This window comes from Anolis carolinensis, chromosome 1 (assembly GCF_035594765.1).
Source record: "Anolis carolinensis isolate JA03-04 chromosome 1, rAnoCar3.1.pri, whole genome shotgun sequence".
NCBI lineage: Eukaryota > Metazoa > Chordata > Lepidosauria > Squamata > Dactyloidae > Anolis > Anolis carolinensis.
This window is the reverse complement of record NC_085841.1, coordinates 78412290-78433671: the sequence shown is the minus strand read 5'-3', so window position 1 is coordinate 78433671 and position 21382 is coordinate 78412290. Positions and strand designations below refer to the sequence as shown.

The following is a 21382-nucleotide window of genomic DNA, read 5'->3' as shown; positions in this document are numbered from 1 at the left end:
AAAGCAGCACGGTCCATTTATTCCCAATTGCACAGGGGGAAAAAAACCTTTCCTCGAAAGGCAGGCACACATTGAGAATACGAACAGCCCACCCTTCCCGGGCCCTTCCTGCACCTTAGGGAGCCCAATACTCTATCCACGCCCCCCCCCCCCTTCTCGCGCCGCCGCCGCAACAACCCCACAAACAACAACAAATAGGCAGCCACATCCGGGTGCCTGCCGGAGGCCTGGCAGCGCGCATGCTCCGCGCCTTGACCGCCTCTGCTCTGCCACCACCACCAGCAGTAGCAGCAGCAGTAGCAGCCGAAGGAGGCAACGCGGAGGAGGAGGAAGAGGAGGAGGGGGCGCCGCCGCTAGTGGTGGAAGCGGTTTCTAGGCGGCGGGGAGCAGGGACTAGGCCCGAGGAGGAGGAGGCGGCGGAGGATGGGGCTTGTGGGGGCGTGTGGCAGCCGGCGGCACCGCCACGAAGCGCCGCTGGTGACGCTCCTCCGGGGCCAGGCGCCGCACTGAGGAGGAGCAGGAAGAAGAGGAAGAAGGGGGGAGACCACATCCAGCCGCTGCTGTGAGGAAAGCAGCCTCGGCCCTTGAGGGGAGCCTCTGAGGAGCGGGATGACAGCCGCGGCTGCTGCGGCGCCAGCTCCTCTCCTTCCTCCTCGTCGACGTCGTCGTCGTCTTCTTCTGCGAGGCGGGAAAAAGGAGGAGGGGAAAGGGGTGGGAAGCTGAGGCGGCCGTCGCGGCTGCTGTCACTTCGAGGAGGGAGGGAAGGAAGGAAGGAAGCCGGAGGAAGAGGAAGAGGCGGCATTCATTAGGCGCGGCGGACTCTGGCTCCTTCACAGCCTCGGAGGAGGAGGCCTGAGGGGAGAAAAGGCGTCGTCGTCGTCTTCGTTGTCACAGCCCCACAGCTGGCTGGGGCAGAAAGGCTCGTGTCTACAGCAGAAGGGAGTGCTGCTGCTGCTGTTTCTGCTGCTGCTGTTATTTCTGCGGCGTTGCTGCTCCTGCTGCTGCGAATCTCGCCTCCTCAGCCTTCCCTCCTTGACTTGCTTCCTGTCATTGCTTCCTCTCCCCCTTCCCACTGAGATCAGAGGCGCTGCCCTGCCCTCTCCCTCCTCCTCTCCCTCCCTCCTAACCCCCTTTCCCTCATTACAACTCCTGGTGTCCATAATGGTTGGATGAAGGGAGGGAGGGGAGACTCTTTCCATTCCACCTCCCTGTCTTTTCCTCCTCTCCTCCACTCCTTTTTTCTATTATTTATTTGCGGGGTTCTGTTCTTCCTCCCCCCGCCTGCTTTCTTCCTCCTGCTTCCCTGGGCTCGCCCCTGCTGTGGTTTTCGATGAGGAGTGTGTGACAAGGCGGGAGCAGGAGCCACGGCAAGAGGCGGGTGGAGAAGAGGAGGAGGAAGAGGAAGAAGAGGAAGAACAGGGTGCGCCGCCGCTGGAGAGACCATGAGGAAATTCAACATCAGGAAGGTCCTGGACGGCCTGACAGCCGGCTCGTCGTCGTCTTCCTCGGCTTCCACCTCCTCGCAGCAGCCGCAGCCTGCGACCCGGGAAAACGACATCCCGGAGACCCTCCAGTCGGAGCACTTCCAGCTCTGCAAGGTGAAGGAGGAGGAGGAGGAGGATGCTGCAGCCCTTTAACAGCAGCCCGGAGGGAGGAAGAGGGTGAGGGTGGTGGTGATGTAGCCATGATGGGTTCTGCAGGCTCTGGACACCTCTATGCTTTGGAGGCTATCCATATACATGGAAGCAAGCATCGATGACGCTATATGATGGTTTCATTATTATAATTTTGGAGTCTCTTCCTTGCCCATAGCTGATTTGCCCCTTTGCATTTTTAGGCGATTCCTGAAATGCATAGGTATAATATATTTTGAGCTGCTTCCTTCCTCTCTCCCTCCCCGCTCCACCTAAGAAGGGGCGGGGGTTGCATTGGTGCTGAAGTCAGAGAGAGACTGTCTGTCTTTGATGGGTGCCAAATTATCTGCATTACTGGCACTATAGAGGCGTTTTGAAAGGTCTGGGTGAATGCAACTCAGGGAAAACATTGGGAATGCCCCTCTAAGAGCCCTTCCACACAGCCCTGTACCCCAGAATATCAAGGCAGAAAATCCCACATTATCTGAGTGTGGACTCGGATAACCCAGGGCCCTTCCACACAGCCATATATCCCAGAATATCAAGGCAGAAAATCTCACAATATCTGCTTTGTACATTATCTCAGTCCACACGCAGATAATGTGGGAGTTTGCCTTGATATTCTGGGATATGGGGCTGTGTGGAAGGGCCCCTTTTCAAAGCACATATTGTGGGATTTTCTCCCTTGATATTCTGGGACATAGGGCTGTGTAGAAGGTCCCTAAGTGATTTGAGGATGGGGGGGGGGAGTGGGGTGGGCAGAATTTCTGTGGTACAGTAAACAGTTGAAGCCTAAATTCCAAAACGATGATGCAGCGGATTAATTCACCAGCTGTGTCAAATGGAAATACAACATGATGTGGATGTTAATGCTCATCTCTACCTTTACAACACCTGTGGCCTATGCTGCTGTAGCGTGGCATGCTTGTGGATTGAATACACGCCTTGAATACTGGGGTGTGGGGTAGCTTGAAGATTAAAATAATAATAAAACTAACATTCTTGTTTGGCTACTGGTACCTGCACGGAATCCTCTTTCCACATTAACTGAATCCTTACACCAGTTACACCAATTAAAGGTCTTTTTTTTTGGGGGGGGGGGGGTGGTACTGTTTTTACATATGTGGAATTCTACTACTCTTGAATGCCACAAAATGTGAGCAGAGGTGCATTTATTTCTGTAATGATAAAATGAGAAGGACTTGGATTTTCATTGCAATTAATGGTTGCAGAAAGGTATGCGTAGAAGAGGTTTCTTGATAGCTACTGGGATAGCAAATTCATAACATTCAAAGCCCACTTCTGAGAAATAGTGATGGCTCTCTGAAGAGCCATTTTAATAATTGGTGGTCATATAATTTACAAGACTGGCTGCATCATCACATTTCCTGGGGACTGTCATAGACTCTGTTACAGATGTCCTAATCACAATCTATACAAAGCATTACAGATTAGGATGGCAATACAGTATAGCTGAGAAGTGAATGGCTGGATTGTTTTGTTTAAATGTGCATAAGAATTAAATTGAGGTTTCATTTTAGTATTTTCATATTCAAAGAGGGTTGAGTAAAACCCACACCATTTTTTCTGCAGTAGAAAGCCATTTAGATCATTCTGTTCTCTTACATACTTGTGGTTCCTTGATTAAGTGAAAGGAAAATGAAATTACAGCTTTAATATGTTTGTTTTTTGGGTTTTTTTTCTTCTGCTTCCCGACCCATCATTGCTTTGCTGGCCTGACTTGACAGACTGTACGCCATGGTTTTCCTTATCAGCCTTCGGCCTTGGCTTTTGATCCTGTTCAGAAGATACTTGCGATTGGGACTCAGACTGGAGCATTAAGGCTGTATCCTTTTTATTATATTCTAAAAAGAAAATTGCTAAGAAGATTGCCCTTGCGTACTGTATAGTACTGGAGTTACTGTGACAAAGCACTCTGCAAGTAAGGTAATGCATCTGAATGGGGGAGGGAACAATTCACAGTTATTGTTCTTTTGTATTTACTTTTGTCGGTCTATTGTGAGTGTACTGAAATTTGGGTGAATACATTGTTAGATTTTTATGAGAGACTTTTTTTTTCAAAATAGACTAAAATAGGCTAAAGTCTGTCTAATGTATTTACACTTCATAATGCAGAGTGATTATTTTTTTGAGTTGTTAAACATGGATAATACACCAGGATCTCTTTTTTTATATATAAAAAAACCTATATTTTTCCCAGAGCATGGCATAAAATACATTCATTGAGAAGTGAAGTATTTTTAAAATGGAAAGTTTCTTTGAGAACCAAAAATTAAAAGAACTCATGGTGAAAAGACAGTTCCTGCTTACCTTTTTCTTTAGTAGCATAGAGTATGTTTGCAGTGTGGGAGTCATTTTGTTGCTGCTAATGTGAAACAGCTGGGAATCAGTAGGGTTTTTTTTCCCTGATTTGCAGATCACTCTTGATTCATATCTACTTTTTGCCACCTGTGTTGTGAGCTGGAAATAGATACAAAAAAATCTTTATAGTTCCTCGTCTCTCTTTGCAATGCTATAGTTCTCATTTTAGAAGAAACAAATGAGTATTGTACCTGGAAATTAAGTTTCCTCTTTAGGAGAAAAGAGAGTTTATATTTTTTGTTTGACTATATGTTATGCGACTCATACATGGTATTATACAAGGTTGCAAATTTACAGTTGTAGAACTGTAGAAATCAAAATAATTTCGTGATGGGTGTATTGCACATCTTTATGATTATGCTTTCTAGTATGGATGAAATTTTCAAAGTGTATGTTTTTATTTACTAAAATGTATGAAATGTTTATTTTTGGGGGAAAAGCTTGTGTCTTAGTCATAACTATATTTTTAATTAAATGTTATCAGTAAACAAGAGCTTAAGAATACTGTGTTCACTAGCTGTATGTCATATCCACAAAAGGAAAAAAATAGGGAGTAGAAAGTATCTGACTTCTTTATTCTTCTACTCAGCTAAATAAAGAGTTCACTTGGGTATGAACAAAATGCTATCCTGTAATCTCTTCTAGCTGAACAACACCTAAATTACAAAGTAGATGTTTTATTTTTATTTTTAATTCTATTAAAATGGGTGGGGTTTAATGTTAATGAAACATTTAATCCACATTTCTGTGAGAAAATCAAAGCTATTTTAAAATTGAGTAAGCCTTGATAAAGCCAGGTTGTACATCTAGAGTATTTATAATTTTCGTGTTGTGTTAAACCTATATTTCTTTTGTTGTAAACAAAAATCATTTGATGTTTATGGTGTGTAGCAGTTCTTTACTATGGCAGTAACTACCCTTGTTTTATGGGAATGAAAGCCACTTCTAGGTTTGCTGGCTTTTGAGAGTGATCGGCCTCCATAGCATCTTAAGAGTGATGTTGAAAATGAGGCAAGTGCAAGTAGTGAGTAAGGCTCCTCTTGGAAACATGCCTGGTGGAAGTCTGGTGCTTGTTCTGGAAATATATAGAATGAAGTTGGATAATTTGAGATGAAGCACTCTAGAGCAATGATTTCCGTCAGAGAAGATGTGGGGATAAAATATCCTTATTGCTGGAAGCAGAAAACTTGGTCCTGTAATACATTTTTCCAAGAAAAGGCACTTATACTGGGAGACACAAGAAATGGGAATACATTATGTGCACAACTTTTCATTAAGACAGTTGCCTTTTTTTCTGTTGAAACAGCATATTTTCAGTCTCTAGCATGCTTCTTGGAAGAACTGAGGGAAGCTTGGTATAGCTGCTTTTCTAACATCTTAGCTCTTCTGTGCAGGCAGGAGGTATGAACTGCATGTCCCTGCAGTATAGAAAGTTGTACTGGAACCAATGAGAAGGAACTTATTTTTTGTTTCTATAACAGAATAAAACAAAGACTAAAGGGCTATCAAAACACATTCTTTCATGGATTTTATCTATATTTTTGATGTACATTCCACCCTCTTATAGCAATCTGAAGTGCCTAAACTGTGGTTTTACAAATACAATATGACCTCAGTAACAGCAGGGGATACCTTCCAAGACCCCCATACCCCTAGATTCCTGAAATGTTGGAGTATAGAAAATCTTAAGTTAAATATATTTGAGCAAAAATATATTATAGAATCACACTGGAGTCCCTAGAAAGGTTCCCAAGCACTTCTGTGGAGGACAAGTGAAATAATAGATAGAAAATTTTTGGAAAAGCGGTGATACTGTAATGTCTTCATGGCAAGTATAGGTTCTTAAACACAACATATTTAGAAGAATTAACTTGGGAAATTAAAAGGAAACATTGCTCTAACAATTCTACTAAAATAAGCACAATCCTTGCTCCCAGTTAAAGTATTATAGTAAAGTTTATATAGTTTCCTGCCTACTTTACCACTTACAGTTATTAAACAATTTATGTAAAGAAACAAAACCTTGTTTCAACATTCGTTGTTCATGAAAGCTCAGTCAAGTTTGTTGTTTTCTTAAAGTTCCACTGATATAAATTAACAAATCTTCTCATGACTGCATTTGATGTTACTCTCCTTGCAGAATATTTGAGTGGTCTCTATTACTGTGTTTCTTCCTAACCCTTGGTTTGTCTATGAAAAAGAGCGGTATCAATCCTAAATTAGCTCTTTTAATAGTATAATTGAAATACATACCTTGAATTTGTTTCCAAAATGTGCCAAATTAAAAAAAGAAAAGAAAAATGAGTTATAGGTGGCAGCACATGGTTAGCTAGGAAAACTATCAAAATGTAACAAGCCACTTTGGTACAGGGCTTGGAAAATTACATTTTATACAAAGAAAATGCATGTTTGTTTGGTTTTTTGTTTTGTTTTTGTAATTCCTGTAAAATGTATTCAAATAGATTTGGTACCTTTTGGAAACATGTGCTGTATAGGCAGTCTCCAAGTTAGTTTCAAACAAGATGGATTCTGTAGGAGTCTTCTTAAATTGAATTTGTATGAAGCGTTAACTCCAGCCCAAAATATATTTTAGCTTTGGATAGCATAGGGGAAGGGTGAGCACTCCTGTAGTGTTTGTTTTGCTACCTGTGCTCCTGTTCAGAAGATATCACCTCACTTTCTGTCCCTGTGATTATTGGATTTTGAAAAATTTTGCTTGTTGTAGAAACAAGAATTGATGAGAAAGCTTCAGTTTAGTCACCCATTCCCCATGATAACTCTTTCAGGGGTGAATTTCCTTTCCAAGAGGTAGATTCCTCTCACTTCCTTTTGTCTTACCCTGTTCATAACTATGAGTCATTTGTAAGTTGTATTTTTGTAATTCGGGGACTGCTTGTATTTCACAACAAATTGCATTACTAATGTGAAAGCATATTATAGCTTCATCTGAGGTGAATTCAAATCACAACATAAATTTAAAAAATATGATGTGTGCTTTTCTTATAGAATTTTGCATTGTGTATACTTACATGCCTTCAAATCACCTGTAAACTTATGGCAACCTTAGCATTTAGTACTGATTTCTTACACAGTGAATACTGAAGTTTTATTCCAATTACTTCAGAACATGGTAATTCTTGCATTTTTTTTCTTGGGGGTGAGGTATATAGCAAAGCTTGCCATTGATCTGTTTAAATAACATACACTCTTGAATTTTAGACCCATTGCCATACATTTTGAATTTACTTGTCCCACGTGCAATGAGTTGGGATATTGATACTTAAATACATGATGAAATGGGATCCACCCCCTCCACAATAAAGAATTCTGCATGCAGGTAGTGCAACCATCAACTAGCAAGATCAGTTAGTCGATATTTGTAGTTAATCGATGTTTGTTCTGGGAAGAAAGTCTGAAGAAGAATTTGTCATTCCTTTTCCCACTGAATTTCCATAATCTTTACCAACTGTTTTTCCTTTTATAATCCAGAACATTTTCCTAGTTCGTCTATTTCTTACTTAAGTATGCATCTTTATGCATATTCTGTGCTAATGATATAGCATAACCAGGCCTATAGCTGGGGGGGGGTGTCAGGGGTTCAACCCCCCCCCCCCAATTTTTCAGGTTAAAAAAAACCCTGGTTTACTCATGAATTGTAACTGGTTAACCAAATCCCCATGCTAAGTCTATGAGACACACAAAATTAAGAGTCCCTCCAGGCACTATCTCAAGCAGATATTGACAGGTCTGTAGCCGGGGAGGGGGCGGCTAGGGGTTCAACCCCCCCCCCCCCGAAATTTTCAAACCTCCCCCCCAATTTTTTTTTCTGACTACTGCCCTGAGCATAACTGCAACAAATTTTCTCCGTTTATGTAAAGAAAATCTCAACTTTCTGTTATTTCAGTTCTAATGGAAATAATTTTTATTTGAGAGGTCCCTGTCTAGTATATTCAGCATATATTCATTATATTCAAATATATTTAACAGTCATGAGACCTACATATTTTAAAAATATAAAGCACTTTAGTTACATTTAGTTTTCACTTTCATCCAAATCATTAAATGATCATTAATTTTGTGTAATCTGTTATTGTGTTTTGCATTCAAGATTGCTTGGTGCTGCAGTTGATTTGCACAACCAGCTAAATATTGCTTCAGTTTTGAACTCATTTACATAAGATCTCTTTTCTACAAATAATTAGTGTGATCAGTCAACTGTGCCACTTTTATTGAAAATGACTCTTTCATACATCCTCCATACCTCTAGTGAGGTAGATTATCTGGAGTGTCTTGCTCTAATCTGTACAAAGAAATAGGTTAGAAGACAAATAAAATTATTGATCTCTCAGTCAACTGACTTCAAGAGACTTCTGTTGCATTGTGAACCTATCAAAAGTGATCAAGTTCATTCTTATATAGCAGGGGTCCCCAAACTAAGGCCCGGGGGTCGGATGCGGCCCTCCAAGGTCATTTACCTGACCCCCGCCCTCAGTTTTATAATATAGTATATTGTATATACATATAATATTGATAATAATATTATAATGTAATACAATATAACACTAATAATAATAATACCATAAAATAGTATTAATTATATATTATATATTACTAATAATATTATAGTATAGTGGTATAGTTCAATATAGTAATATACAATGCTAATATTGTGCTATGGTAATAATATAACATATTGTATGTACATATAATTTGTAAGCCACTCTGAGTCCCCTTTGGGGTGAGAAGGGTGTGATACAAATGTAGTAAATAAATATAGTAAATAAATAAATACATTTTAGACTTAGGCTCGCCCAAAGTCTGAAATGACTTGAAGGCACACAACAACAACAACAACAATCCTAATTAACTTGACTATCTCATTGGCCATAAGCAGGCCCACACTTCCAATTGAAATCCTGATAAATGTATGTTGGTTAAAATTGTTTTTATTTTTAAATATTGTATTGCTCTTTCATTGTTATTTCATTGTTCTTGTTGTTGTTGTTGTTTTTGCACTACAAATAAGACATGTGTAGTGTACATCGGAATTCGTTTGTATTTTTTTTTCAAATGATAATTTGGCCCCTCAACAGTTTGAAGGATTGTGGACTGCCCTCTGCATAAAAAGTTTGGGGACCCCTGTTATATAGAGTTCAAGCATAACTTAACTACATTATGAATTACATTTCTAATAGTATTTTTATTAATAGCAATTGCAGAAGAATAATTTTAGTGGAGTTACTATTGAGTAAAAGTAATTAAACTACCTGCCTTACTCTAGAAAATTTTGAAACCTCTGAAATCCTTGCCAGTTATTAAAACACATTATTTATTTTAAATAATTGGTTTAGTTTGTTTGGGACTTTTGCTTCCTTTTGAAGAAATGCTTCTTTCTGTGCAAACTTCATGATACAAGTGTTCTCTAGGTGATACAGTCTATTAACTCTGTTCTATATATTCAAGTTTGTTTTCTTAACTGTGTCTTGGTGGCAGTTTATTGTGGAATTGCTATGGCTGAATCACTCATATTTTATAGGAGTATCAGGAGGAGGAAATTCAAGGGATACATTTTTATTTCTTTATATTTTTCTTTTCTTACTAGACATTAAAACAGAACGTGTAAGACAAAATGGAGCACAAACGTTAAAAACATGTTTCATTAAAATTGTAGTTTTAAAACAGTAACACTTAAAATTGTTAAAGCACCCCATCCATATCAACCAAGGCTTACGGCATGTTTAAACAAAGAGGTCTTTACTTGCAGTGAAATGAACAGGAGGAGAGGGGTGAGATCGAATCTCACTAGGGATAACATTTCAAAGCCTAAGAGCACCAGAAAGGCCCCATTTATACCGACCATTTAATGCAGTTTAAGCTAGCTTCAAACTCTAGCAGCCAGGCAAACTTTCACAGAAGCATGGGAAAGAAACCCCTTCAGTGCTTTGTGGTTTGTGTTATCATCCGAGTCTCAAACTGGTTCCAGGAATTCTACACAGTGAATCCACTATCTTCAGTAGTGATTTGAAACTGCATTAAGGGGTTAGTGTTGATTGAGCTTTCTCCTGTGTCCTCATTGACTAAGCTTGGGAGGAGGAAAAAAAAAACTACCCTGAAGATTGTAAGACTCAAGTTTTCAGATAGTCTTGACCTAAATCACATACGGACTTTAAAAGTCAAAACCAGCACTTTGAATTGTGTCTGGAAATGGGACTGCAGCCAGTGAAGCTGTTTCAGTCAAGGAGTTACATGCTTCCCAAAAATATTTTTAATACTAAAGTATTAAAGATAACAACAGAAAGGTTAGCACTGAACATCTATAATGGGAAAGATTATAAAGTAGGAATCCCATGAGCAGGAATCCTGTGCTACTGCTGGTATTCAACATGTGTTTGATTCTTTCCTATCAGGAGATGGGTGAGAGCCAAAGTACTCTGCTGGTGACTGTTAACTAGCATGAGACAGGTAGTGATTATAATAATTGCCCAAAATTTCCAATTATGTTTGTTATTTTGAGCCTTTAGGCTGTTGAAAGGTTTTATTTGTTAAAATATATAAAAAATAGAAAGAAGCAATACAAAGGTAAAGTGGGGGACTCCTGTGGAATGTTTTATTCCAAAATTATAACCCTTCCCACCATATGACAACTGGGAATGTTCCTTGCTTCCTCTTCCTAATAGATGTTCTATTTTAGTTTGAGATTTTTTTTTCATGTGTGGCTGTCACGCAGTCGAGAATTTGGTTTCTATTGCACTAGAGGAAATTTTGAATTACAGTGCTCTCTCACTTATCGTGGGGCTTACATTCCAGGACCACCCGCAATAAGTGAAAATCCATGAAGTAGGGACGCTATGCTTCTCCTTAGGAAGGAAGTAGAAAGAGGGAGAGAGGAAGGAAGGGAAGAAAGGAAGAAGGGAAGAAAGAGGCAGGGGAACATGGCACCGCCTCCTTCTCCTTCCGCTGCTGTTTGGATTCCTTCTCTGCCCCGCCAACCGCACCTGACTGAGATCACCGCCACTGTAAATTATATTTTTATATGATTTATAATATTATTTTAGTGTTTATTAAAAAACCACAAAACAGTGAGTCCACAAAAAGCGAACTGCAAATTAGTGAGGGAATACTGTAGCCTCTTTTCAAGAGTGTAACTGACTTGCTTGTATAGGTAATCCAAGGTCATCAATTGCATTTTTATTTAAAAATCAGAAACGATCAGTTTTATAGAAATCATGAGTAAACTGCATATGCCTTCGAAACAGATTGGGTTTGCTAAGATGACAAATTGATGGAATAAGTAGGAAGTGAATGGAAAGATACTGCTGGGGGAAAGGCTTGAAGAATGAAGCTACAACGAACCCTACTTTAGTGAGAAATAAAAAGGCCGTATCTATAGGTTATATTGAATAAGAGATTATATGACCTTATTTCTTCAAATCCTTATTATTCATCTTTTCTTGTTTCTAGGATTGAGCTGATCTGCCTAATTTGCCTTCTTTCAATACATATCTTTAAAGTAATGTTAAAGTTGATTAATAGTTCTCAAATTTTGCATTGAAATGCAGGCATCATCTGGAATGGAATAAAATGCACCTTAGTCCTAATGTGGTGTGTAATGTTTGTTTCCTTCTGGAACTGTTTCAGATTGTTTCATTTCCCAAGGATTATAAATCTGAATAAAATTAACACCGTGGTAGTCTAATATTTTTAAAATAGCATTTATTTACCTTTTTAGTGGAGTTTGTCCTTAGGATTTTCATAGGTATTGATGGTGAGGGGGATGAAACAGTAGATTGTCACTAGTTTGTTCTTTTCTTCACTATGCTGTAAATTCTGGTGTAGATTACAGTCAATTCTCACAGATTTAAGGGGCTGCAAACATATGTGCTGCCTCCTGCATAGAAAATTGGACTGGGGGGCAGTTTTGTTTTTAGCAGGGGGATAGATGTAGTTGGTGGAAGAATAGAATCAATAATGTCCTTCTTATTTGGTGACTAGCTAAAATAGAAGATCTATCAGGAAGAGGAAGCAATGAACATTCCCAGTGCTCGCACGGTGAGAAGGGTTTCAATTTTGCAACAGCTGCAGTTGAGCTACTAAATAGTTATGAGGCAATTACTGAGAACGTTACGAAAAAGGAACAATAGTAAGTGATGGAGAAATGTTGCACTGAAACAAAATTTCTAAGAAAATAGTGCTCTGTGTGTGTAATAATTTTGAAAGTTCTGTAGCAGTATTTCCACTTTTGGCAGTTCCTGTTCAGCACTGCATATTCAGTTAACGACCTGTGAGAAGTTCTGATTTCTGTTGTTTGGCAGAACTCAAATCCTCCTAAATGTAACGTTGTGTGTGAATGGAAGCAGCCGTAATAATAAAATAATAATAATGACTACGGTTAGTGTTTCTCCAAATGAAAATTTAGAACCATGGTTGTCTTTACTTAGTTCTGTAACCATAGAATTAAGGAAAGACACTGTTATTAAAACTCTAGTTCCTTCAAACATTTAATAAGATAAAAGATATGCCCTCATGGCATTTGGACAAAAAATGTGTAGTTCTGTTACATTTCAATTCTTTATGAAGAAGTTCCTGAATTATAAGGAGCATCCTGGAGACCTCTTTTTTGATATTTGTATGTGTGTGAATTTCCCCAAAAATAAAGAAAGATCATTCATCTCATTTATTTCAGTTTCAAAACAGCATTGAAGAAAATGATTTTGCTGTGCAGATTATTATATTGGAAACCCCAATACTAGTTTAAGGCCCAGATGGTGATTACATAAACCACACAGCACAGATGCACACTAAGCGTTTTCTTTAACTCGATTTGGTGGGAGTTTGTTGTCTGGTTGCTGCAGTTTGAAACTAGCTTTGCACTTCATTAAATGATCAGTATATATGGGACCTTGAAATACTAAACAGGAAACAATTCAATGAAAGAATCCTAGATAGAGCCTTGTTTAATGATATTTACCTCAAGTGAAAATAATTAACCTCTGTGTTCTCTGGCTCCTTATTTTTACTATCGTGTAGAAAAAAATTCTCCTTAAATATTTACCAGTAGATACTAGATAGTAGATTTTTTGAAACCTACTTTACCTGAATTTTTCATTTCATGTTAAAACCTCTGCTCACTCTTACAATTGATTTAATAACGTTTCAGCATCATATACTATCACTCATGCAGGGCCAGCCCGAGGTAATTTTCAAGTGTAAGCGAACAGAATTTTGGCGCCCCCCCCAAACCAATAACTGAAAAATATAAGCGTTGGATAAGCGAAAATGTTGGATAATAAGGAGGGATTAAGGAAAAGCCTATTAAACATCAAATTACATTATGATTTTACAAATTAAGCACCAAAACATCATGTTTTACAACAAATCAACAGAAAAAGCAGTTCAATACATGGTAATGTTATGTAGGAATTACTATATTTGCGAATTTAGCACCAAATATTGAATTGGGATATAGAGCAGTGTGGACTCAGATAACCCAGATCAAGGCAGATATTTTGGGTTATTCTGCTTTGATATTCTGGGTTATGTTATAAAGAACACCACTCAGAAAACAGGAATTCCAGACAGGAAACAGTCAGGGCCAGCTAACACCTCCCAACAAAGGATTCCCCTAGTTAGAAAGCAGCCAAGCTTTGAAGCTGCAAGGCTATTTAATGCTAATCAATGTGACCAATTGCAACATTCACACCTGTCTCAGACAACAGTTCTTTTTCCCACCCTGAACATTCCACATATATATAAACCCCACTTGCCTAGTTTCCAAGAGACCTCGCCGGAAGCGGCAGCGTGCGCGCTCGCCAGCCGCTTCACCCGACAGGAGGCAGCCTTGCCAGAAGGCAGCCTTGTGAATGAAGGTGGGAGGGGGAGGCCTGCTCTAGCACTCACGGTCGGAGGGAAAACTCCGGCCGCTAGTGCGCGAGCAGGCCTCCTCCTTCCACTTTTCTTCTCAGCCATGAGCGAGTGCGCGCACGCAGAAGGGGGAAGGTGAGGTGCCCCTGGAGGGCATGCCCCCTCCCAGTGGGGAGGGGAAAAAAAGAAAATCAAAACAAAAAAGAAGGTGTTCATAGGGCACTTGGAGGTGCCTCAACTGCTCCCCCAAGAGGATGGCATCTTCAACAAGTGCATAGTTTGCCTATCGGTTGAACCGCCCTTGCACTCATGACCAAGTATGACTGTCTTCCACAGGTCGAGTCTTGGCAGTGGATCTGTAAGTGACTGTAGAGACCTATTCTGGATCCTTATTGTCTTTCACAATGAGGGCATAGATTTCCAGATAGAAGGTGGTCCCGGCAAGTGTTTGACCCACCTTCCTCTTGGCACGTTTCTCCTTTTCGCCTTCTATTCATGACTCTTCAAAATCCACAGCACTGTTGGTAACAGCTGATCTTCAGTTAGAGCAACTGAGGGCCAGGGCTTACCAGTTCTTGATGTATGTTCCACATCTTTTTAGGTTAGCTTTAAACCTGCCTTTTAATCTCTTTTGGTGTTCACCAACATTCAGTTTTCCATACTTGAGCTGAGAGTATAGTAACTGCTTCAAGAGATGGTGATCGGGCATTCAGATAACGTGACCAGTCCAGCGAAATTGATGGCGGAGAATCATTGCTTCAGTGCTAGTGGTTTTTGCTTCTTTCAGAACAATGATGTTTGTCTGCCTGTCTTTCCAAGAAATTTGCAGGACTTTTCAGAGGCAACACTGATGGAATCTTTTCATAAGTCGAGAGTTATGTTTGTAGATGGTCCATGTTTTTTAGGCATACAATAGAGTTGGAAGGACAATAGCTTTATAAACCAGCATCTTGCTATCTCTATGAATGTCCCAATCCTCAAACACTCTCTGCTTCAGTTGAAAAAAATGCTGCACTCGCAGAGTTCAGACAGTGTTGCATTTCGGCATCGATATTGACTTTTGTGAATAGGTGGCTACCAAGGTAGCGGAAATGGTCAACATTTTCTAGAATTACACCATAAAGCTTTATTTCTGGCATTGCAGAGGCATTTTCATATGCTTCTGCGAAGATGTTTAAAATGGCTTGTAAGTCATCCTCTGAATGAGCACAGCTACATTTATTTATTTATCGTGTCAGAAGCGAACTGAGAATACAGTTATAATTTATAGATAAACCACAAACAAAGTTAAAAACTTGGCATTATATTAAATTTCCTTTGACCAGAAGCTGGCCACTTGGAGTGCCTCTAGTGTCGCTATGAGAAGGTCCTCCATTGTGCACAACTACATTATCGTCAGCATATTGGAGTTATATTAACAGATGTTGTAACCTTGCTTTTGGCTTTCATCCTGCTGAAGTTAAAGAGCTTGGCATCTGTCCACTATGTGATTTCCATACTGGTAGGAAGCGTCCCATCAACAAGGTGTAGAATCATAGCTATGAAGATGGAAATGATGTTGGGGCAATAATGCCCAATAGATCCCACCTTAAATAGATCATTTTGGAAGCCGTTGCTTTCCAAAACTCCTGCTATCATGTTATCACGGATGAGCTGCAGGATGTCCACAAATTTGTCAGGGCATCTGATTTTCAAGGGACCCAGCACAAAGACAGTGAAGAGCAGGGGTGAGAAGCCCTCCCAACCAATTACCCCTCCCTTGACTAAACCAGAGGGGAAAAGGCAGGCTTCTCTTCTTACACACCTGCTTTTTTGGCCCGAGTGGAGTTTGCCAGCAATGTGGGGAAACCAGTTTGGGCACTTGAGATGGATTGGAGTGTCTGGCAGCCATTTTTAAGAAGAGCTTTCTGCATAAGTGTTTCTACTGAGATTGCAGTAGTTGTTACTATTAAAAATGGCTGCTGCATTCTCTCTGCAGAGAAGAGACTGGTTTGTCTTTCTTTGGTTTGGGGAAATGAGGGATAATCATGTGAGAATGCTTCTCATCTCTGCCTCTTCTCACTGCCTTTGTGCTGGCTCTATATTCCGACATTGACCCAGGGATATGGTGATTAGGCTTGTGCAATTCGGCTGGAGAGCGATCCATTTTTGGTATCCAAATTTCCTTTGGTATCCAATTCCGTTTTTCGGGAGCCTTCCAAAAATCGGCTAATGGAAAAATCTGTTTTTGTCTAGGCAGCTGAAAGACCTGGGAAGTGGGAATGTGGGAATGGGAAACATACAAGGCTCCCCTTTCCGTTCCTGGGAGCCTTTCCATTCTTTTCAAGGTGGCCTGGGTTTGAGGAATGGGGTTAAGGAAGAATTCTTCCTGGGCTTCTCTTCTTTCTTTCCTTCAGGGACGTCTGGGTTAAGGAAGCAGCCTTCCTGGGACCCTTTTCTATCTTCCTTTCAAGGGAGCCTGGGTTTGAGCAACAGGATTAAGGAAGCACCCCTCCTGGGACCCTTTCCTTTCTTCCTTTCACGGGAGTCTGTGTTTGAAGATCGGGGTTAAGGAAGCACCCCTGCTGGGTCTCTTTCCTTTCTTCCTATCAAGGGAGTCTGGGTTTGAGCAAAGGTTTAAAGAAGCACCCCTCCTGGGACTCTTTCCTTGCTTCTTTTCAAGGGAGTCTGGGTTTGAAGAACAGGGTTAAGGAAGCACCCCTCCTGGGACCCTTTCCTTTCAAGAAAGTCTGAGTTTGATCAATGGGGTTAAGGAAGGACCCTTCCTGGGCTCTTTTTATTTCTTTATTTCGAGAAAGCCTGGTCTTGAAGAATGAGGTTAAGGAACCATATGCCGCATGCTCTCGAATAGAAGGGAAGTAGTCACGCTCAGCAGCCATGTGGGCTGTTTCAAGCAAAAAAAAAATAAAAAATGAATGAATGAATGAATGAAAGAAAGAAAGAAAGAAAGAAAGAAAGAAAGAAAGAAAGAAAGAAAGAAAGGTAGCTTAGCCCTTACTGTTATGCCCATTTGAACAAGCCAGTTTGGCCAAAGGGAACTGACTAATCTGAATCCATGCACAAGACTAATGGTGATTTTAAGGTGAACTTATCACAGGGTTTCTTTGAAAATATATTTTTAGAGGGGGTTGTCTTTGGCCTCTTCTACCATTACGCCACATTCTCACACTAGTTTTTTTAAATATCATTTTTATTGTAAGTTTTGAAAGCAACTTTATACAATTCTTATTGCGACAACATTAGTCTTTTATGAATACAATAAAAACAATTAAGCAGTAAATACAGACTGTGTGAAGGGGGAAGAGGGGAAGGGAAGGGTGAGGGTGGGGGGGGTGTAATTGTTCAGGGAAAGTGGGGACACATCAAGAACAAAGAAGTGAAGGGAAAGGGGGAAAAAAAAGAAAACACACACACACACACACCTACATACACAACCTAGGTGGGGATAAGTACATATATACAGTTGCTGTTACTTCCAGAGTCCGTGATGTGACTCAGTTTTGTTTTCTTTTAATCCATTTGCTTTCTCCTCTGTAATCGTATTGTCTACCATACATTTACTTTATAGTTTTACCCTGGTGATATTCTGTAGTCAAGCTTAATATAAGTAGTTTTTTTTCCTCTTTTTGTAAGTACTCTATAAGTGGTTTCCAATTCGTTGTGTTAATTAATGTTCTGTCCAGAGCCATTTTTTGTGTCAGAAAGTCCATGTTCATTATATCTAACACTTTACTGAGCCATTTTTCAATGTTGGGTACTTCTTCGGTTTTCCATTTCTGCGCCAGTACTATTCTTGCCGCAGTAGTCAAGTAGAATATTATCTTATCAGTGTCCCAGACCTCCCCTTTTCCTATCATCTTTTACATTTTGGATGTTAATTCTTTCTTTTTTGTTGTTCCATACAACTTTTTTTATGTCTTTCATCCATTTTCTTTTGTAATTGTTTTTTAACAATTGGGTGTTGCTTACTGAGATCTCTATTCCTAAGTATTTTAATTTCCTAACTATCTTCATACCTGTCTTCTTTTCAAGTTCGTCTTTCCTTTTCTTTGAGATATTTTTAGTTAGCATTTTAATTTTTTCTTTGTTCATTTTAAATCTTGCCACTTCATCGAAAGCTTGCAGTTCGTTCCACCATTTGTTCCACTGGTTTATGGGATCCTCTATAATACAAACCACGTCATCCGCAAATGCACAAATTTTAAAGCTATTTTTATTTTTTATCCTTTTAGGTCTTTATTAGTTCTTATTCTTGATAGCATAATTTCTAAGATCATAATAAAAATTAGGGGGGAGAGGGAACATCCCTGTCTCGTCCCTTTGTTTAATTTGATTTTTTTAGTTATTTGGCCATTTACTATAATACTTGTAATTTTCTTTATCTAATTCTTCATCACTATCCATATCTAGATTCGCCATGGCCATATCCAATTGTATTGAGTAGTCCTTTGGAGATTTTTCCCTCAGTCTTTTCTTCTGTCTAACCCAGTTATCCTCTTGGTTGTCCTCTTCCGTCCTTTCATCATTTTTTGGAGAATTTTGATAGTTTTCATTCTTATCTTGCTTACGCAGTCCCTTCTTTTAAATATTTGTCGTAAAAGGCTTTTGCTTTATATTCTGATGTTAGCCAATATTTTGTTCATTAGTTTTAATTGATAGATTTAACAAAGCTTAAAAAGGCATCCCATTATCTCATTTGGCCCTCTAGATCAGGGCTTTTTAAACTTTTTACACTCACAACCCCTTTCTATGTGACAGATGTTTATGTGAACCAGATTTATAGGATATGTAATAGGCATAAAAATAAAATGTTTACTGACAATAAATCAGTATTTGCAAAGCTTTCTAACAACACTGATTTTCCTTTTTATGAAGTCAGCTGAAGAATTTTCTGCTGAGTCCAATGTAAACAATGCACATTTCTGCTAACAGATTCATGTAAATGTGTAAAATAGCTGGCGTTCAAGATTGTTGTCATTGTTTTTGCGACCCCAACATTGAGTTAAGGGTACTGACCCCATTTGGAATTGGGACCCACAGTTTAAGAAGCTGGGCTCTAGATGAGTCAGGATTTTACTGTTAGTTTAATGCAGGAAGATACAATGTCATATTGAACCCTTTGCTTTGTAGAAAGTTGTTCTAAGAAATAATCATTGGAATAGTGTTGTTACATGAACTATAAAGCAAAGGATCTTGTTCATTGCATCTTTCATGGTCTTGATAAGGTCTCCTAAGTATTTGAGTTCAGGCTCTGGAAAAATTTAACCCAATGAATTAGCATGTTTTCTTTTTAATAATGAAAATGCTTACTTTGCTAACTTTCTTATTTTGTACTGAAATCAGAAACTCTTAAGAGTTAGATTTAAAAATCCCTTTCTGTTATAACGTAGAAGAAATTGTTTTCTCAAGCAAGTTAGTTTTAATTTATAATTTGTTTCCTACAAAGTTTAGTCATGTTCATAGACTTTTGACTTTGTAATATCAGCTTTTTAAAAAACATATATTTAATTTGTCCCTTTTAGGTTTTTGCTGACCTAAAACGTTGTTCCCTAAAATCCTTGAATCTTGGCTTCACAAATTTTATGAAAGTTATTTTCTTGAATTCTTTTTCAAGTAAATATTTGTTTGTGTTCCTGCTATCTGACAAGAGTCAGATATCTATTGCTTATTCCCAAATTCAGAACTTCAAAGGTTTATTTTTCCTGTAGGAAAACAAGGGTTGGCAATTCCTTTGCTGCTACACTTTGTGTCTAAGGTACCTGTAGTACTGTGGTAATAGGGTTTAATCTTGGCAGTTTCTTTTCCACTCAAGAGTGGTGATAGGGATAGAAACAGGGATGTGTTTTTCCCTCATATGCGTAGTACAACGAGAAGAGAATGGCACATCGTAGCAACCACTGTTCTTCATTTTGCTACTAAAGTCAGACAAGAAACTCTAAACATCCTTTGTAAATTTGGCTCTTAAATGGTGCTTTAACAATGCTAAAGTAAACTTTTAAAAAGTTCTTCTTTACCTCTGGAAACCACACCTATTTTTTTTTCAAAAAAAAATCCCTTTCTCTGGAGAACTGACAATTTGTTTCCTCTGAAGAAACAGATCCTGAGGGGCCAAGTAGACTGGGTCTTCTGTGTTTCCTATGGTAATTTGTTGAGAGAAAAGTATATCAATCATCACACTTCCAATGTACACTGCTATATATCTTAAAGTGACCAATCAAAAATAAATATACTAAATATATAGGGAAAGGCATGTGTTTTACTACTTTAAGAAACACTTCTAAAAAGAACAAAAAAATGTATCTAGTTTGACCTTGATAAAAGTACCTGTTTTATGGGAGTAGAAGGATTGTCCTACTGCTTCCAACAACTCCTCACAGTTTAGTTCAGGGATAAGATGTGTGCATTTTCCCTAGACTTCATTTTTTTTATTTTTGTATGTTTTAAGAAAAAATGCCCACTCACAAGTTTTGATTTACTTGACATTTTGAAAAGGTTCTTCTTGGACCTAAAATAGTGTAAGGGTAACAGCAAGAAACAGTAAAATTGCACCCACCATACAGATAGAGGGCAATGGGGAAAATGTCGTAACAATCTTTTTAAAGTATGCCTCTTAATGATGAAGAAGAATAAGTTAGCAACATGCAGTGAGAACAGATAGATACCATTTCCTTCTCTAGTAACATCTTTCTTTCCTATCCATGTCTTGACTTGATTATGTTTTCTCATATCATGCTTATTAAGGAGTTGCGGAAGAAAACCTATTCCAGTAATTTATATTCTCTAACCTGGAAATCCTATTCTACAGTGAATTAATTTTTGTTAGTATCCATAATTGTTCTTTATGTTCTATGTCAGGCATATAAACATGATCTCAATTTAAAAAACCCAAAATTAAAATACACAAGATAATAAGGCATGGTAACAAGCTGCCAACTTTGGCCGTTCCACTAGGTTCTTAACCTAGAGGAGCATTATCTCACAGAATGAAATACTTTGAAATTTTTAAAAAGTGTTATACTTCTTTAGTGATGTGTGGGAATAGTTCATCATGTTTTAGGCTTGAGCAGTTTTAGTCCCAGAAGAGGCCTTTTTCTAGCCTGGAAATTATCCAGAATAAATTCTTATGGACAAGAAAGTTCTGAGTTTCTTTTTGGTTAAAAATGGGCCTTTTCCCCATAGGAAAATTGCTTCTATGACCCTTGGGAACTATTTTAGCCAAAATGGGATGGTGATGGTTCTGGAGAGTTCTGAGAGCCATATGTGACCTATAGCCATCCTTTTCCTCACCTGTATTATACCGAATTAAGCACCCATTGCCTTGATTTTGTGAAACAAAATAAATGGAAATCTAAGAATTTCTCAAAAGATAATTACGAAATCTTCTGTTGTGAAATACAGAAATTCAGTCTTACAGTATTCCAGATGTATGTTTTAATATGGATAGATTTATTTTTGAGTATTATGTTAGGTTTCTAAAACCTTTAGGGTTCACTGGCCTCAGCCTG

General features: G+C 38.9%; 1 protein-coding gene across 6 annotated transcripts in view; it reads left to right on the top strand.

The window, feature by feature from the left end:
- Positions 1–301: 301 nt before the first annotated feature.
- Positions 302–21382, top strand: part of stxbp5 (syntaxin binding protein 5) — a 175714-nt gene continuing 154633 nt past the window's right edge. For all 6 annotated transcript variants that reach the window (XM_008123013.3, XM_003215725.4, XM_003215724.4 and 3 more), the window contains exons 1-2: positions 302–1598; positions 3383–3480. In XM_008123013.3, coding sequence (XP_008121220.2) covers positions 1443–1598; positions 3383–3480 — 254 coding nt within the window. In that variant the 5' untranslated portion in view covers positions 302–1442. The remainder of the gene's footprint in view (positions 1599–3382; positions 3481–21382) is intronic.